Source organism: Ovis canadensis, chromosome 10, assembly GCF_042477335.2.
Source record: "Ovis canadensis isolate MfBH-ARS-UI-01 breed Bighorn chromosome 10, ARS-UI_OviCan_v2, whole genome shotgun sequence".
NCBI lineage: Eukaryota > Metazoa > Chordata > Mammalia > Artiodactyla > Bovidae > Ovis > Ovis canadensis.
In genome coordinates this window covers 80,474,732-80,492,749 of record NC_091254.1, presented here as the reverse complement: position 1 = coordinate 80,492,749, position 18,018 = coordinate 80,474,732, and the positions used below count along the sequence as shown (strand labels likewise).

The following is an 18,018-nucleotide window of genomic DNA, read 5'->3' as shown; positions in this document are numbered from 1 at the left end:
CAAATGTTAAGTGCACAAAGCTAACCTGGACAAGGGAAAGTATGAATTTCACTTTTTATAGCATGTACATTTTGTATTGCATAATCAATATAATGAAAAAGTTTGTTCATGGAGTAAAAGGTTTTTAAAAGAATTCATAAATATTACATTACAAAGTGAGTGTCAACCACATATTAGTGACATCATAAGCTTCCCTTGAAGTTTATTGTCATACAATATTTAGGAAAATGTGATATTAATACAGCCCTTTTTTTAAATTTATTTGCTGCTGCTGCCACTGCTAAGTCATGTTTATAAGCAAAATGAGAAAACTTGTTTAAAGAAAACATATTCTGGACCTTCCAAAAATTCCTGATTAATAGCCTATTATTACTTCTGAAAATAAACATCTCTAAGATAAATGAGCTCTGCTTCAAAAGTAGTTAATAATTGTTTATCTCTTCCCATAGAATATTAATGTTCTCAACATTAATTTTTTTAATATAAAATAGGCTCAATTTAAATACTAGGGGGAAAAAAGATATACCTTGTCAGCACTTTAAAAAAGGTCACTGTACTTCGTGTGAATGTGAGGTTTAGGAAATTCATTGTTCCTAAAACATCTAATAGAAAATAGGATAACTAACCAATTCTAAGTTTAGAGAGTAGAAAGGTGTTTAACCTGGGCAGAAGGGTAGGAGAAATGATACTGGTCAAAGAGCACAAACTTCCAGTTATAAAATGAGTATTCTCTGGGGATATAATGAACATCATTGTGACTGGGTAACAACACTGTAATACATACTTGAAAGCTACTTAAAGAGTAGATCTTAAATGCTCTTACTATAAAAAATGACATGATGGAGGTATTGCCAGTACCGTGCTAACTATACTACAATACATTAGAGTATCAAACCAATGCACTGTACATCTTAAATTTATACATTGTCAATGATACCTCAATAAAGCTGGGCAAATTTCTAAAATAAACAAATTACAGGTTTTTTTTTTTAACTTAAAAAAAAAAGGACTTCTTTTAAATGGACCCTCAGAGACATGTTACGGTTACGATTTCTAGGTTCATATAATAAATGTAAAGAACCAGAAGATCCCTAATCTTACCATCTGAGAAGGCCTGAGTATCACACAAGGAAGTGGAAGATGTGAGGGCCAAAGAGAAGGAGGGTGGTAGCTTCATGGACTGATGGTGGAGGGAGGGCTGAAAAACACTTGCAAACATAGGAATCAGTGTTCAATTTTGAAATCATTTGTGATTTTTAGATTTTTATCTTCTTTTATCACCACCATCTCATAAAATTTATTTTATGCATACAGCTTAGGTTAATGTATGTACATGTATGTGTGTGTCTATGGAAGTGGTAATTAAGAAAAAATTTTCATACTGAATTAATATGTTAGAAAAGAGACACAAAAAAAAAAAATGAAAAAAGGCAGCGAAACAGAGTCAGGAAACTGCCTGCAAACCATGGAAATGTGCGGAAAACTTCTGAAGACTTTGGATTTCCCTAGAACTGGAAAGAAATCTGAATTATTTAAGCTAAACCTTTAAGAAGTGGCATTCCTAGCTGACATCTGTACCTAGGAAAAAAAATTTAATATATACAAAAACACTCACAACATGACACATATCCTCTAAGTGTGTATACAGGTTCACAAGGTAAATTCATACAAGAAAATAAAGAATACACCAAATAAAGGAGTATTTTTGAAAAGATATTCAGATACTCCTGTCATCAGGGAATTGCACATTTTGAATACAAGATACCATTTCTCATGCATTAGTTGATCAAATTTTATTCTAAAATTCTTTTAAATTGAAAAGAAATATTTTTAGAATTTTTTTTAAATTCTGGCAATAATTTCTGAATTATTGGAAAGAGTTGGGAAGGATGCAGAATAAAGACAAAGCACACCAACTACCTGTGGGAGTTTAAATTGGTTTAGCTCCTTAGAAGAGTAATTCTATAATATCTGGTCAAGTTGACAAGGTCACAGCCTATAAGCCACAATTTCACTTCTCTATATAAACACTAAAGAAACATGTGCCCTTGAAGACATGAACAAGAGATTCACTGCAGCACCACCAGTGCAAATGTAAGTTGGGAATTATTGAAATGTCCATCACAGGGGTGGGTGGTGAATAAAGCTACATATCTACAGATAGTAATTTTATAAATCAATTAATATGTATGAATAAGAAATAGAGGGACAGATAAATCTCAAAAACATAGCTAGTTGTAACCTCCCACACATCCTGGTCTTTACTCAATATACAGTAACCATTTAAGAACTATCTGTTGTAATCCCTTATACAAAAGTAAGATTAAACTAATATGAAGATAACAAAATGATAAAAATGTCAATTCATCTTCCAGGCAATAAATGTACAGGTCTCACATTAAAAAAGATTTAATGAATGTGTTTCATATAAAATCAAGAAAGAATTGTTTAGCCTATTATGAGCAGGTTACTGTTCTTTCTAGGTAAGATTATCATAGCAATAGGTTATATGACCATAACCTTCATCAGTCAGAATTTAAAAAACTAAAAGTTAACTTCTTAAAATTTAAAAAAGAATTCTGGCCCAGTAAACCTGATCTTAGTTCTACACTTCAAATTTTTTTCCCACAATCGATAATGCTTCATGCAAAGCAAGCTCAATGCTTCATGCAATTTCCAGCTGAAAACTAATTTAAGCTCTTGCAACTTTTATCTACAATATACAAAAATTAGTCATTTTCTTAATTAATAGAAGCTTGCTCACAGATTCAGAAGAAACAAGTTTTAACATTTCAGAGATACAGGACAGTTAGATAAAGACAAATTGCATTGGTAGCTGCTATGTGAAATAACATACTAAACCATGTATTGCTTCAAAAGAGAAGGAAAAATACAATCACATTCAGAATATGCTATCGACAGAAACATTGTAATGTGCTCCTTCTTAGTCTTTTCTGGGGTTTTTCTAGGGGATGGGGAGGGCATGCCACACAGCTTGTGAGATCTTGAACCCCGGCCCTCAGCAGTGAAAACGCAGAGTCCTAACCACTGGACTGCCAAGGAAGTCCCTCCTTCCTAGTTTATAAAATCAGTAAACAGACATTGGCAGACAAGAAGTCCGAATGAGCCAATAAAAGTAAAAATAGACTGAAAATTTGGGCAAGGTACAATCCAATACCCTGGCAGTGCTGGCACTTAGTAGGTGCTCAAGAGGGATATTAAATGCATGAAGGGAAGGGAAGGCTGAAGGCGGAGAAGAAGAGATGAAATCTTTCATTTCATTTCAGAATCATCTTCCTGCTAAGCATCATTCATTCATTCATTCATTTATTCATATATTGATGCAGTTCATTTAATTACATTAACTGAGTCCCTGCTCTAGGTTCCAGAGAAAAAGAAAAGCCAACATATTTCCTCAACTCTGCCAGCCTAAGGCTACCTGTTCTCTTACCCTTGGGATGTTGATCAGATAATTCTCAGTGTTAGAAATAGCATCTGTCCTATATCTTTGCACACAATGTTCTTCCAAGGAATAATTTTAAATAGTATCACTTCTGCAAAGCATAGTAGAAGTGAATATAATAGAATAATGTACTTCAGGCTTACTACTGTAACATTTATACAAATGTACTCATTTCATATATTAAGATAGTCAAATATCCACTATATCCTGTGCCTTTGACTGTATGTATATGGATACATACATATATTTTACACTAGTTTTACAATGGCCATACACTAGCTATACATCTCACAGTAGCTAATACCTGTTAGTGTGAAAGGGGAAAATACATGAATTATATTCACATTCTCATTCTTAAGTTACTTGCTTTTTAAACAGATATTTAATTTTGACATATTCCAATATTTCATTCAAAATAGGAATGTAATTTTAATAAAAGTCCTAAATGTAACATCTCAACCCAAGAGGGCAAACTTATCAATCTTTCAAGTACTTTTAATCAAGAAATGAAAATGCACTTAGCCCAGAGAATGAAATCAACAAAAATGTTAACTCTTTCTTATTTATCACTCAGTCTTTTGTGATAATGCATACTTTTTAAAGGATATATATAAAACTAGAAACTTCCAGAGTAAAGATTTAGTTTACACCATAAGTTTTAGAAATATGTGAGCTTTTTGAAGGTGAGAGGAATAGGAAAAGCTCCATCTCCAAGGGAAAGTTAAAACTTTTTAAACTTATCTTCCCAATGTTTCAACAAAACATAAGCTTCCAACAGTGTTCTTCCAAGTATGCCTTTATTGTATTTTTTAAAAATTATGCTGAAATTTTTTAATTAAAAAAAAAACTAAGCCTTATTCTCTTATTTGAGCTGTGATTTAAAACCTGACAAATTTGAAAGCTGGATAGGAGTTACTTTTCTACAGTAGATGACATATTCTCTGTCAAGTTCTTTTATTTCTTCATGAGTCACACCATACTTTAGCATATAAATAAATAAAACATTTATGAAAATATTTCCAAAATATTTTTAAAGCAGGCAATCCCACACTCATAAAACAGCTGAAGGGAAACAAATTCGTGCGCATTATTTCAGGCTGCCCTGCTTTATTCATGAACATTATTAAGCCCTGGAAAATAAAGAACAGTTATTGTCTGCACTGTGTCGGAGTCAGCAATCTCTTTGCAAACAGGACCACTAATTTATGAACAGCAACAGACACAAGGAAACCCACTTGTTCTTTTCATCTTGTAAAACGCCACAAGCTACATGAATAAGGATATTCATGTAGGATATAGTAAAGCCCCAGGTCATAATTATGGACCCTTCCAAAAACATATTTTTGTTTGGCTGCTTTATTTTAAGGAAACCTATAACAAATACCATTAGATTCCTTAAATGAAAAAAGGAGAAGTGTTGTCCCAGTAAGGAGGTGGATTCCAACCCATTGATAATATATTCTACCCCACTGGTAATATATTAACTTCCAGTGCTGAATTCCAGAATTGGAAGTGTGGACTGTACACTGGAATAATCTTACATCTTCTGAGATCAGTGGCTGGCAGTTTCCTCCCTTCTGAGCAACACCAATCTCCCAGCCTTTATCTCACTGTCATGTGGGGCTCACTACATCCATGGACCCAAGTGATTATCCCCATTGATGATATCCAAAGGCTTATTTCAAAAACATGCTTCCGTGGAACCCCAAGAGATCCATGAGAGAAGGGACCATATTACACCCCAATCCAAAGTCTTTTATAACATACATAAAGGCTAAAAAAAAGGTAATATTATTGAAGTAGGAAATATACATGAAATATTAAAAAATCAAAAGATCAAAATGTAGCACATCTACTTACATGATTTAAGAAGTAAATTGAGAGTAATTTGCTCTCAAGCCAAGTAAGTTTCCCAACAAAATGTACTGGCTTGTTTCTTCTTAAGGAAAAAAAAAAAAAGGCCTGATTTGTTTGCAGATATTTTCATTACACAGAAACTAGACAGAGGACATTTTACTTTTACTATTGATAAAGTGTCTTGTTTGGTTCTAATATAGCAAATGTGATCTCTCAAATTGCTTATAGCACATATATTTAGCTTGTTTTTATGGAACTAAGCCTATAGCTACTTATTCTATTCATTAAATTAAAAGCAGGTGTTCTTCCTGTAAGAGAATTTGTTTCAGTAAAGTTAGCCTTTAAGCAAATCTCTTCTAAATCTGCCTTGCCTTCTCATGATTCTTAAATAAAACTGACATGTCACAAAGGGAGAACATGAAAATTTACTATAACAAATCATATTTAAGAAAGACCCATTCTTTTTCACTTTCATAATTGATATTTTTTTAAAAAAGCAAAACTCACCCTAGTAAAAATACAGGTATAATTTACTAAACAGAAAAATTGTTTAAGTTGTACATAATATTACCAGACACTCCAGTAGAGACAATCTCATGTCATTATACTACTGATAAAAGTGAAAGTATTAATCACCCATTCATGTCCAACTCTGTCCACCAGGCTCCTCTGTCCATGGAATTATCCAGGCAAGAATACTGGAGTAGGATGTATTCCCTTCTCCAGGGGCTCTTCCCAACCCAGGGATTGAACCCAGGTCTCCTGCATTGCAGGCAGATTCTTTACCATCTGAGCCACCAGGGACACTTTCACACCAAAAGTTTTCAGCAGCCGAAACCCATGTTAAAAGTCTAAATACTCCAGGTTTTGTATTTTTCTCAATCTTTTGAATTCAATACACTCTATCTTGATCAATTTATCCAACAATATGTGAAAAGTTTGTTAGAGTATATTTGAAGACAGAAGAAAATGTTCAGCTATCATTCATTGAGTCCCTACATGTTAATAACTGCTGGCACTTTCTTTCACCTGTATGGTTAACACTGTTATCCAAAAAAGTAGACTGTATTTATCAGGTTTTCTTTGACCATATCTTCTTACTTGGAATGATTTAGTTTTGATGTTAAACGATAAATCATAATGAAGCTTCAAGAAATCATAATGAAGCTTCACTGTTCAAAAATCTTTAATGACTCTCTGAAACTCAAATTTATGTTTTAAGTCTTCTTCCACGTGAGTCCAACTTAACTCTTTTCAAGCATATGGTCCACAATCCTCACCCACAGCTCCCCTGCTCTGGTAACGTTGATCTATTCACTGCCCTTATTATACACACCATCATTTTCATAAGAAAAAGTCATATTACATCACTTTCAGTGGATGGTTAATATCTTCTAGTTCAGCTAATTCAAGTTACAAATCTTTGCTTAAAATACATATCAATATATTTTCCTCCAACAATTTCTCATGAACAAATTCCATAATAGAAATGAGGCTTTTTTCTAAGACATATAAAAATATTACTAGATTAAAACATCTTAAAATCTGACATTTCAGTGTTTCTATTTAAAAAATCATCAATTCATCAGGAATTACGTTTTAACTTAACTTAAATTTTGTCCTGATTTATTATATTCATTTTATTTGATAAGTAGAGTTTTTTAAAAAATCAGCTTTGTGATTTAGTTCTGTATGTAAACAAAGCGCAAACTATTTAAACAGATTGACATTAATACACTTATTAAAAAGGAATACCAACAGAAGTTATATTTTGTGTTGAACAAAAGCAATAAATTTGTTTGAGAGCAGTGGATTCTAAATATCTTCATTCTAATCATATACAGAATAGCTAATGCTTTATAAAAGAAAAAATAAACTATTTTATTATAGTAAAAAGGAATTTTACAGACAAGATGACTAAAACAATGAAAAGATCATATATTTGCCAATGTGTGTTAAAATTTTATAACCCATTAATTTTATTTCTCAGCACATTGTTTGAATTAAGGTTGCATTCTGGTCATAGATGATCCTTAAACATCCAACTAATATTTCCTATTTTACTATTTATCAGACTTGTCTACACTTTGACATATCACAATGATGTTCCTAGAAAAGCACATAAGGAGGTAGAGGAAAAGTTAGGAAAATATTTCTCAAAATTATATTTTTGAAAATGAATCTATAATTATCCAGTTAAAAGCAATGGGATTTTGTTTTATAGACTATTTTCATAAAATCTCATAAGTAGGTCTGTTCACACTGAAGTAAACCATGGGTCAGAATACTGGGAGATCTGGCAGAAACCCCAGAAAGGCATATATTTCACTAACAAAACAGACTCCCTACTCCAACTCAATTTATAAGCTGGATGATGACCTCAGAGACAAGCCATGAAAGTTAGTGGTGGTTTAGTTGCTATCAAGGTTAGAATAAAGCTAAAATTTCATTTTATACCAGTATAAAACACAAAGACAAAGAAGTACACCTAGATAAATTTACCAGGATAATAATAACAGGTAAATTACATAGCAAGATTTGTCCTCAGTTTCAGAAATCAAGATATATTTACCTTGAAAGGCAGCTGCATTTCGAGATATCAAAAACTTTAATGTAGAGCTGGATGTTTGAAGCACCTGCTGCATATCCTGGCGAGCCACGACTTGGTATCTCTCCTCCATCTTCTTGGTGCAACATGTAGGTTTTTTGGCTGTGCAAACCTGAAGATCAGGCCCTGTAATACACAGAATATTTTTCAGAATAATTACTTATTCATTTAGCAACATTACATGTTATGTATCAACCATTAATGATCAGTCCTGCATATAACAGGTTCATGTTCTGGATACCTTTCAGCAAAATGACACCAGTGGGTTGACACCAACCTAAGGATACACTGGATCCCACAGCAAGCTGTGTCAGGAACTGGCCCTAACACCAGCAGGCAAAAACACAAACATGTGGAGGTAAAAGATACACTGCTAAACAAGCAACGGATCACTAGAAAAATCAAAGAAGAAATAAATTTTTCAAAAACCTAGAGACAAATGAAAATGAAAACGCAGCAATCTAAAATCTACAGCATGCAGCGGAAGAAATTCTAAGAGGGAAGTTGATAGCAATACAGACTCAGGAAATAAACAAACAAAAAGGAACCTTGAGAGAATAACTTAATCTCACACTTAAAGGAACTGGAAAAATAAGAGCAACAACAAACCAATGTTAGAAGAAGGAAAGAAATCATAAAGATCAGAGAAGAAATAGGTGAAACAGAGAATTTGTGGGGGGGGGGGAGATCAATTAAACTAAGAACTGATTCTTTGAAACAAAATTGATAATCCAGATGCCAGACTCAGCAAGGGGAAAAGTAAGAGGGCCAAAATCAACAAAACTAGAAATGAAACAGAAGTTACAATTGACACCACAGACATACAAAGGGTCTTAAGAGATTATCACAAAGAATTATAGTCCGGTATCATGGGAAAAGCAAGAGAGTTCCAGAAAAACATCTATTTCTGCTTTATTGACTATGCCAAAGCCTTTGACTATGTGGATCACAATCAACTGTGGACAATTCTGAAAGAGATGGGCATGCCAGACCACCTGACCTGCCTCTTGAGAAATCTATATGCAGGTCAGGAAGCAACAGTTAGAACTGGACATGGAACAATAGACTGGTTCCAAATAGGAAAAGGAGTATTTCAAAGCTGTATATTGTCACCCTGCTTATTTAACTTCTATGCAGAGTACATCATGAGAAATGCTGGGCTGGAAGAGGCGCAAGCTGGAATCAAGATTGCTGGGAGAAATATCAATCACCTCAGATATGCAGATGACACCACCCTTATGGCAGAAAGTGAAAAGGAACTAAAAAGCCTCTTAATGAAAGTGAAAGTGGAGAGTAAAAAAGTTGGCTTAAAGCTCAACATTCAGAAATCAAAGATCATGGCATCCGGTCCCATCACTTCATAGGAAATAGATAGGGAAACAGTGGAAACAGTGTCAGGCTTCATTTTTGGGGGCTCCGAAATCACTGCAGATGGTGAGTGCAGCCATTAAATTAAAAGACGCTTACTCCTTGGAAGGAAAGTTATGACCAACCTAGACAGCATATTCAAAAGCAGAGACATTACTTTGCCAACAAAGGTCCATCTAGTCAAGGCTGTTTTTCCAGTGGTCATGTACGGATGTGAGAGTTGGACTGTGAAGAAAGCTGAGTTCCGAAGAATTGATGCTTTTGAACTGTGGTGTTGGAGAAGACTCTTGAGAATCTCTTGGACTGCAAGGAGATCCAACCAGTCCATTCTAAAGGAGATCAGTCCTGGGTGTTCACTGGAAGGACTGATGCTGAAGCTGAAACTCCAGTACTTTGGCCACCGCATGTGAAGAGTTGACTCATTGGAAAAGACTCCGATGCTGGGAGGGATTGGGGGCAGAAGGAGAAGGGGATGACAGAGGATGAGATCATTGGATGGCACCACTGACTCAATAGACATGAGTTTAAGTGAACTCCAGGAGCTGGTGATGGACAGGGAGGCATGGCGTGCTCTGATTCATGGTGTCACAAAGAGTTGGACACGACTGAGCGATTGAACTGAACAACCTAAAAGAAGTACACATGGGACTTCCCTAGTGGTCCAGTGGTTAAGACTCTATGCTTCCAATGTAGGAGTGCAGGTTCAATTCCCGGTTGGAGAACTAAGATCCCATATGCCTCATGATCAAAAATTTTTAAAAAAATAAATAAAAGAAGTGGACAAATTTCTATAAACACACAATCTTCTAAGACTGGACCAGAAAGAAACAGAAAATATGAGCAGACTAACTACCAGTAATGAAATTGAATCAGTAATTAAAAAAACAAAGCCAACAACAACAAACAAAAGTCCAAGACAAGATAGCTTCACAGGTGAACTCTACCAAACATTTAGAGAAGAATTAACATCTATCCTTCTCAAACTATTCCAGAATATTACAGAGGAAGGAAGTCTCAGAGCTCATTCTACAAACCAAGCATCACATTGATATTAAAATCAGACAAAAATATCACAAAAGGAAAATTATAGGCCAAAATCATTGATGAAAATAGAAAATCCTCAACAAAATATTAGCAAACCAAAATTTCAACACTATTTAAAACTCATGATGCATGGATAGTTCAATATCCCCAACCAATCAGTCAGTGTGATACCCCACACTAACAAATTGAAGAATAAAAACTGTGCAATCATACCAATAGATACAGAAAAAGCTTTTGACAAAATTCAACATTCATTTATGATTTTAAAAAAATTCTAGAAAGTGGGCAGAGAGGGAACATACTTCAACATAATAAAAGCCATATATGACAGACCCACAGCTAACATAAGACTCAACGGTGAAAACCTGAAATCATTTCTTCTAAGACCAGTACAAGAAAAGAATATCCTCTTACCACTTTTCTTCAACACAGTATTTTAAGTCTAGCCCCTGCACTCAAGCAAGAAAAAGAAACAAAAGGAATCCAAATTGGAAAGGAAGAAGTAAAACTAGCACTTTGCAAATGACATGATTCTACACATATAAATCCTCAAGACAGCAGAGGATCATCAACTAGATGACCATCTATAGCTCATCAACAAATTCAGCATACAAAATTAATATACAGAAATCTGTTGCATTTCTATACACTAACAATGAACTATCAGGAAGAGAAATTCAGCAATCTCATTTACAGTTACATCTGAAAGAATAAAATATCTAGGAATAAACCTACTTAAAGAGATAAAAGACCTGTACTCAGAAAATTGTAAGACTAATGAAAGAAACTGAAGACAACAAAACATACAGAAAGATATACCATGTTCATGGATTAGGAGAATTAATAGTGTTAAAATGATCATACTACCCAAGGCTATCTACAGATTTAATGCAATCCCTATAAAAATACCAAGAGCATTTTTCACAGAACTAGAACAAATTATTTAAATTTACATAGAAATATAAAAGTCCCCAAATGCCATATGAACTTCTTAGAGTCACCAAAATCATAGAGATGGAAAGTAGAATGGTGGTTGGCTAGGGCAGGGCAGAGGAAGGAGATTGTGGAGTTAATGTTTAATGGGGATAGAATTCCAATTTTGCAAGATACAAGTAATACTGGAGGGATATGGTAACAATGGTTGTACAACATAAATGTATTTAGTACCACCAAACTAGGCACTATAAAATGGTTAAGATGGTACATTTCATATTTTACCACAACAGAAAAAATCAGAAACAATTTTTGATTATTTATATCAAAAATATGATATATGATTAACAACTCTTATCCTGGATAGGAGCCCAAGGCATACATATTTATCCATAGCAGGCAAGATAGAGTACAGAAAAGTACAAGGTATGCATTAAAAGGAATGAATTTGAGTCAGTTCTAGTGAGGGAGATGAACCTAGAATCTGTATCCTAGAATACAGAAATCCTAGAATACAGAAGTGAAATAAGTCAGGAAGAAAAAAACAAATATCGTATATTAACACATACATATGGGCTTCCCTGATGGCTCAGATGGTAAAGAATCTGCCTGCAATGCAGGAGACTTGGGTTCGATCCCTGGGTCAGGAAGATCCCCTGGAGAAGGAAATGGTAACTCACTCCAGTTTTCTTCCCAGAGAATCCATGGACAGAGGAGCCTAGTGGGCCACAGTCCATGGGGTCACAAAGAGTTGGACAAGACAGAATGACTAACATACACATGGCTGATTCACGTTGTTGTATGGTAGAAACTAACACAACATTGTAAAGCAGTTATCCCCCAACCAAAAAAAAAAAAAGTAGGAGGCTTGGCAAAGTGCCTGAAAAAGACAAACCTGAGGGTGCCTCAAGACGTGGGCCTTGAGCCATCCCAAGGATACCCAGGTTTTATGTAAAGCTCAGGACATTGTATTCATATGGCCTAACCCAAAAGAGTTACTCCCTTATTTGGGAGTAGGAGGAAGAATTATGGCCTTTGATCTCTGCGTTGCACAGCTCCTACCTTGGCTCTTCATTGACCAACTGTAGATCAGTAAATACAAAATACTTGAATGTGCACACAGACACACCAGCCTCTTTTCAAACTCCACATTTTCCACACAGATTCTGCCTCAGGTTTTAGCCTGCGTAAGTTAGACAAATAAACAGCAGTGTGTTTAAGGATTTCACAAAGGCTGAGATGCATAAAATGTATCACAGTAGGTAACATTTTGGCAATTGTTTTTTATTTATGATGCATAAAAGTTATACAAAAGCAAATTACACTTCAAACAGTAAAATTGATTGAAAGAAAACAAAGCTATCTTCTCAGCCTTCTTTCTAAATGCAAAGATAGAGGGATTAAAAGTTTAGAGAAAAACCATAATAGAGACTGGGGAAGACAACCAATGAATAAACATTAAAGGATATAAACATATTTGGTATGGGAAAGACTGCTACGGAATAAAAATAATGACAATAGTACAGTAACAACAATAATAATAATCAATCATTGCAAATATCTCTCCAGAATTTAAATACCTAACATCACTTTGCGAGGTCACATTTCTAAACACAGCTGAAAAAGGCCCCAAGTTGGACCATGTCTTCTTTGCCTCCAGCTTCAGGTGCATCTCAAACAGCTTTGGCTGTGGTTCTCTTCCCTTCACACACTGCTTTATTTAATTTCATTATATTCACCAAGTACACACTGGCCACAGAGCCTTCCTCCACGCTCCTCCCTCTGTCTTGGACAGTCTTGCAGTCAACACACACCTTCCCCTACTTCATTCCCATCTAGTTTTCTTTAGATCGTAACTCAGTCTTCCCATGGGAACTTTCCTTAACCCCACGGCTGCTGCTAAGTCGCTTCAGTCGTGTCTGACTCTGTGCGACCCCATAGACGGCAGCCCACCAGGCTCCCCTGTTCCTGGGATTCTCCAGGCAAGAACACTGGAGTGGGTTGCCGTTTCCTTCTCCTTAACCCTACAGACAGCTCCAACACCTATACTATGCCTTAGCATTCTCTCATTGTGGCTGTAATGTTATATTCCTAAATATGATTACTAACTAATTCGTTCCCTCATCTGTACTACTAAGCTCTAAGTGGAGGGATTTTTATTCTTCATCATATGCCACTTTTCCAGCTCAGAGCATTGTACATCATAAACACTCAATTTCCATTCATTAAACCAACAGTCAAGGATCCATTATGCATATGCATTATCTCATTTAATCCTCACATGGACCCTATGACATAGGTACCATCACTACCACATTTTACTTGTGAGGAAACAGATGTAAAGAGGCTCTGACCACTGCCCCATGGCACATACCTACATAATACAAAAAAGTGTATTTTTTGTATTACAAAAATACAAAACACCAGTGTTCCGAAACAGGCAGAGTGATTCTCAAGCTGTCATACTGACCACCAGTCCACGGAGAGGAAAGCCACGGTCCTCAATCTATAAATGGCTTGTATACAGACACACCTGACCATAGTCAATTTCTCTTTCTAAAGAAGTCATCTGTTTGGAAAACTTTAAGAAAATAAAGTTCAGGTTAGAATCATCCAGGGAGTTTTATTGAAAAATAAAAATTAGCTGAAATATAAAATCATAGAGCTGACATTTGCCTTTGTGCCCAATTTTACATGGTGGAAAGTAGACTCAGAAAAATGCCATAAATTACCCTGCTTTCTAAATATAAGGTAGGAGAGCAACCATCATGTCTTGGCATACTGAATACATATGGTTAGCAATTTAGACACTTAGAGCAAACACATTCCTCAAGCTGATGAGGATCTGCATTGATTAAGCCAGACTTTAATTCAGAATCGTGGAAGTTGGTAATGCCAACACCAAACTAAACTCCAAGTCAAATCAAGACTATAATTCAAAGACCTAGTTATGTCTAACTGGCACAATATTTTTATCAGTAGTAACTTAAGGTCTCAATGAGGGGGAAAGAGACCACAAGAAACTAGCTGCCTTGCTTTCTGTGTCAGTTCAAAGGATAGGCAAGATAACTGATCTGGCAGTGAGCAGTGGCGTGCAGCGAGACCTTAATTCCCTACCCAGGAATTGAACCTGGGCAACCCGGATGAAAATCAGGAATCCTAGCCCCCAGAGCAGCAAGGGCTAGAAGCTATTTTTCCCTGAATCTTTGCCCCCAGTGAAAAATGCAACTGTCAACAGAGGCTAGAACTATAAACACAGATACAAAGTTCATTATTACAGACATAGCACAACAATGAGTGGGAGAGCACACAGAGAAGCAGTTTGTTTTGTTAAGATAGAAGCAAGGCAGAGATGCATACCTGGAAAGAAAGGGTGGGGGAGTCCCCCTAATAAGGAGGAACGTGGTAAAGAGGCAGTTAAGTCATTTATATAAGTCAGTTCATCTGGGTCTGTGTTTACCTTTAGCCAATAATCTAGTTTCTTTTACTACACCTGACCTATCCTGGGACCCTCCCCTGGGACCCTCCCCTGGGTGCACATGCACCCCTCAGCCAAGATGGATTTAGAAGTGAAGGCTTCTGGGAGCAAAATTCATTATGCTTTGGTGTTATTCTCTGACTTTTGACCCCCAAGGAGACTTGCTGCACATATGTAGTGTCTCCCTTGTTCCAAAAGGGGTTGGTGGGGAGGAGTGAAGATCCCTTAATCCTTTACTCACACAGGGTTTTGCCCCTCTTTGTCCTTGCCATTGACTATTACCTTGACTACTGCTGTGACTGTTACTTTAAGGTGTTTATGGAGTATGCTCAGTCACTTCAGTCATGTCCAGCTCTTTGTGACCCCATGGACTGCAGCCCACAAGGCTCCTCTGTCCATGGGATTCTCCAGGCAAGAATACTGGAGAGGGTTGCCAGGCCCACTCTGACCCAGGGATTGAGCCTGCGTCTCCTGCATTGAAGGTGGATTCTTTACCCACCAAGCTACCTGGGACAAGAGACAAAGACTGGCTACTAACCCTGTTTCTGTTACTTCCATTTCAAAGGGAAAACAGGAGGCTGACTGTAAATGCCTTAACTGGAGCCCACCTACCTCATGTTTCTAGAAATACAAACAGGAGGCTAGTACTAAGTATCCAGCCTAAACCTCACTTCTTCCTGCCCCATGAAATTCAAACAGCAGGCTAGTTGTAATGGTCTAACCTGGAGCCCATATATCTCCTATCTCAGAACTACACATCCTCAGGGAAAGGACCATATCTTAATTCTATTCACAGTATAAGCACAGAGATCACAGAGGATGAGATGGTTGGATAGCATCACCGACTCGATGGACATGAGTTTGAGCAAGCTCTGGGACTTGGTGATGGACAGGGAAGCCTGGCGTGCTGCAGTCCATGGGGTCACAAAGAGACACGACTGAGTGACTGAACTGAACTGATAAGCACAAAGGACATAATAAGATGCTTGTTGATAAAATGCCCAGAATACAGTTCTCTCCTTGTAAATAGAACCAGAATCATAAGAAAGCAAAGCCAGATAAAACCCAAACATACCCCACATGGTAAGATATATTTTTAAAAGATGTCAAAGCCTGACTTCAAAGAACAGGGAATCACTGAGGTTGCTTATGAAACAAGAAGAGTGCACAACCCAAGGTCAGGAGCAGCAGCTGGGTTTCTGATCTGTAAAACGACATTCTGCAAGAATTAAAGTGCTGAGAACAAAATGAAATTAAAAATAAAACAGCAGCCTCCCTATTGAAGTGACCCTCAACCAGAATTGGGGGGGGGGGGTTTCTGGATTTCTTACCCAGGAGCAGCAGTACTAGTTAATATGCTTTCCTTTCTGTTCCCCAGCTTAAGCAGCTGTTAACAACCATCTACCTGCTCATGCACATTTTTTTAATATGTTAAAATGGGATCATTGGGAGGCATTCCGGAAAGATGGTGGCAGTAGCAGCATCATTTCACAATATCCCAGTCCCCACACAGACCAGATAGGACAACTTGAAATTAAATCCAAAAAATATAACAAAACTGAGTGATAGAATATCCCCACAACCTTCAAAATATATACGTGATGGGGGGAAACCAGCAACAAGCCAACAGAGCTTCACAGTATCAGAGTCAGGGCAGGAGGGAGACAAATGAAGCAGAGGGCTAATGTCTGGAGAATCTGACAACAAATGAAGCCCAAAGGGCCAAGAGGCATTCACAGAAAAGCACAGTGACCCGATCTGCAACCAGCAGCTGAAACTGGGAAAGTTTTGCCCTCTCCATTACCGGATATGCACAAAGGAGCCAAGATGAAAAGGAATGAATTAGCAGGAGCAATCCAGACCCCTATGAATGCCCCAGATTCAGCAGGTGCCTTTCCAGGGAAGAACCCCACGCAGAAGAGAAATGTCTGGAAGAGGAATTAAAATTCAACAGTAGAAGAATTTAAGAGACACAGACAGAGAACGCCTAGACCAAAGTGGGAAGGGAAACAAATCCAGGAAATTTCAGAAAACAAGCAGCCATACTTTCAAACACTACACAAAAACCAACAAAAGAGAAACTCTGGAAAGTCACAAAAACTGTTCTGAAGTCTATCTCAATCTAAATTTTCAAGGAAAAAAACTAACTTCACATAAAATGAATATCAAAACATACTGAGGTCAAATCTCACACAGAGTTATTATAATATAAAAAGGAATAAAGAACAGAATAACATCCCCACAGACAAAGAAAACATGCCAGAAAGACATGCCCTCCCCCAAAAAGAAATAAAAAAATCAGCCAAGTTATTTTAAAACAAGCTAAAAGATGACACAAAGCATAAAAGAACAACACAAATCAGAATTTCAAAAATTCAGATGTGAGGCGACAGTACTCAGGAAAGAATTAAAGATGAAAGAAAAACATTCCAAAGAAAAGAATAAACTAGAAGGAGCACAGGAGCCAATCATACAAAAGTAGTACCTAAGAGAAACAAAGGGTGGGAAATAAGGGATTGTGAAAAATCAGAAAGAATGAAAGGGTTTAAAAGATCTACGGCTGATTCATGTTGATGTCTGGTAGAAACCAACACAATACTGTAAAGCAATTATCCTTCAATTAAAAATAAATAAATTAAAAGAAAACTGACAAAATATATTGTTTGTAATGTAAGCTCACTGAAGGAAGAAACAGGACAAATACCAAAACCTGTATTTTATGCTATGCTGAAACTGCTGTGAGAGTGAAATAGGATATAAAATATAAGCAATTATGGAATATCCAAATTCTATTCTCTAATTTTATTCTGTATCCTTGAAAATCAGGATGTTTTTAGAGAAGATGAAAAGAGATACAGACATAGTAAAGAGGAGCTTAAGTAAAACTTTGCAATCTTGACTTAAACGATCATTATGAAAGCATCAAGAAATTTACCTTTAAAATATATATTCCCTAGTTTCACTGAAAAGGCCTAGGAACAATGACAAATCATGTGGCAAAGGGTCCCTCTTGTGCCCAGATTATAATCTTGAAATACCACACCTCTCAAGAAGTCAGTGCTTTTTGAAGAAATGCCTCCCTCTGGGTCTGGGGCAGGAAACACATAAGATGACAGACTAGCTAAAGCATCGTCCACCAGATAGCAAAGAAGCCATCAAATAACTACCAGGATCATATCAAGAAGGACTCGGGAATCATATCATTCTGCCAGGGCTGCCAGAGCAGAAAACCACAGAGAGGTGGCCTCCATAACAGAAATGTATTTT

At 36.5% G+C, this 18,018-nt stretch overlaps 1 protein-coding gene across 2 annotated transcripts in view; it reads right to left on the bottom strand.

Moving 5' to 3' along the window:
- The window catches only part of GPC5 (glypican 5), a 1,663,234-nt gene that overhangs the window by 1,544,823 nt on the left and 100,393 nt on the right, over positions 1-18,018 (bottom strand). For both annotated transcript variants that reach the window (XM_069601872.1, XM_069601871.1), the window contains one exon: positions 7,893-8,054. In XM_069601872.1, coding sequence (XP_069457973.1) covers positions 7,893-8,001 — 109 coding nt within the window. In that variant the 5' untranslated portion in view covers positions 8,002-8,054. The remainder of the gene's footprint in view (positions 1-7,892; positions 8,055-18,018) is intronic.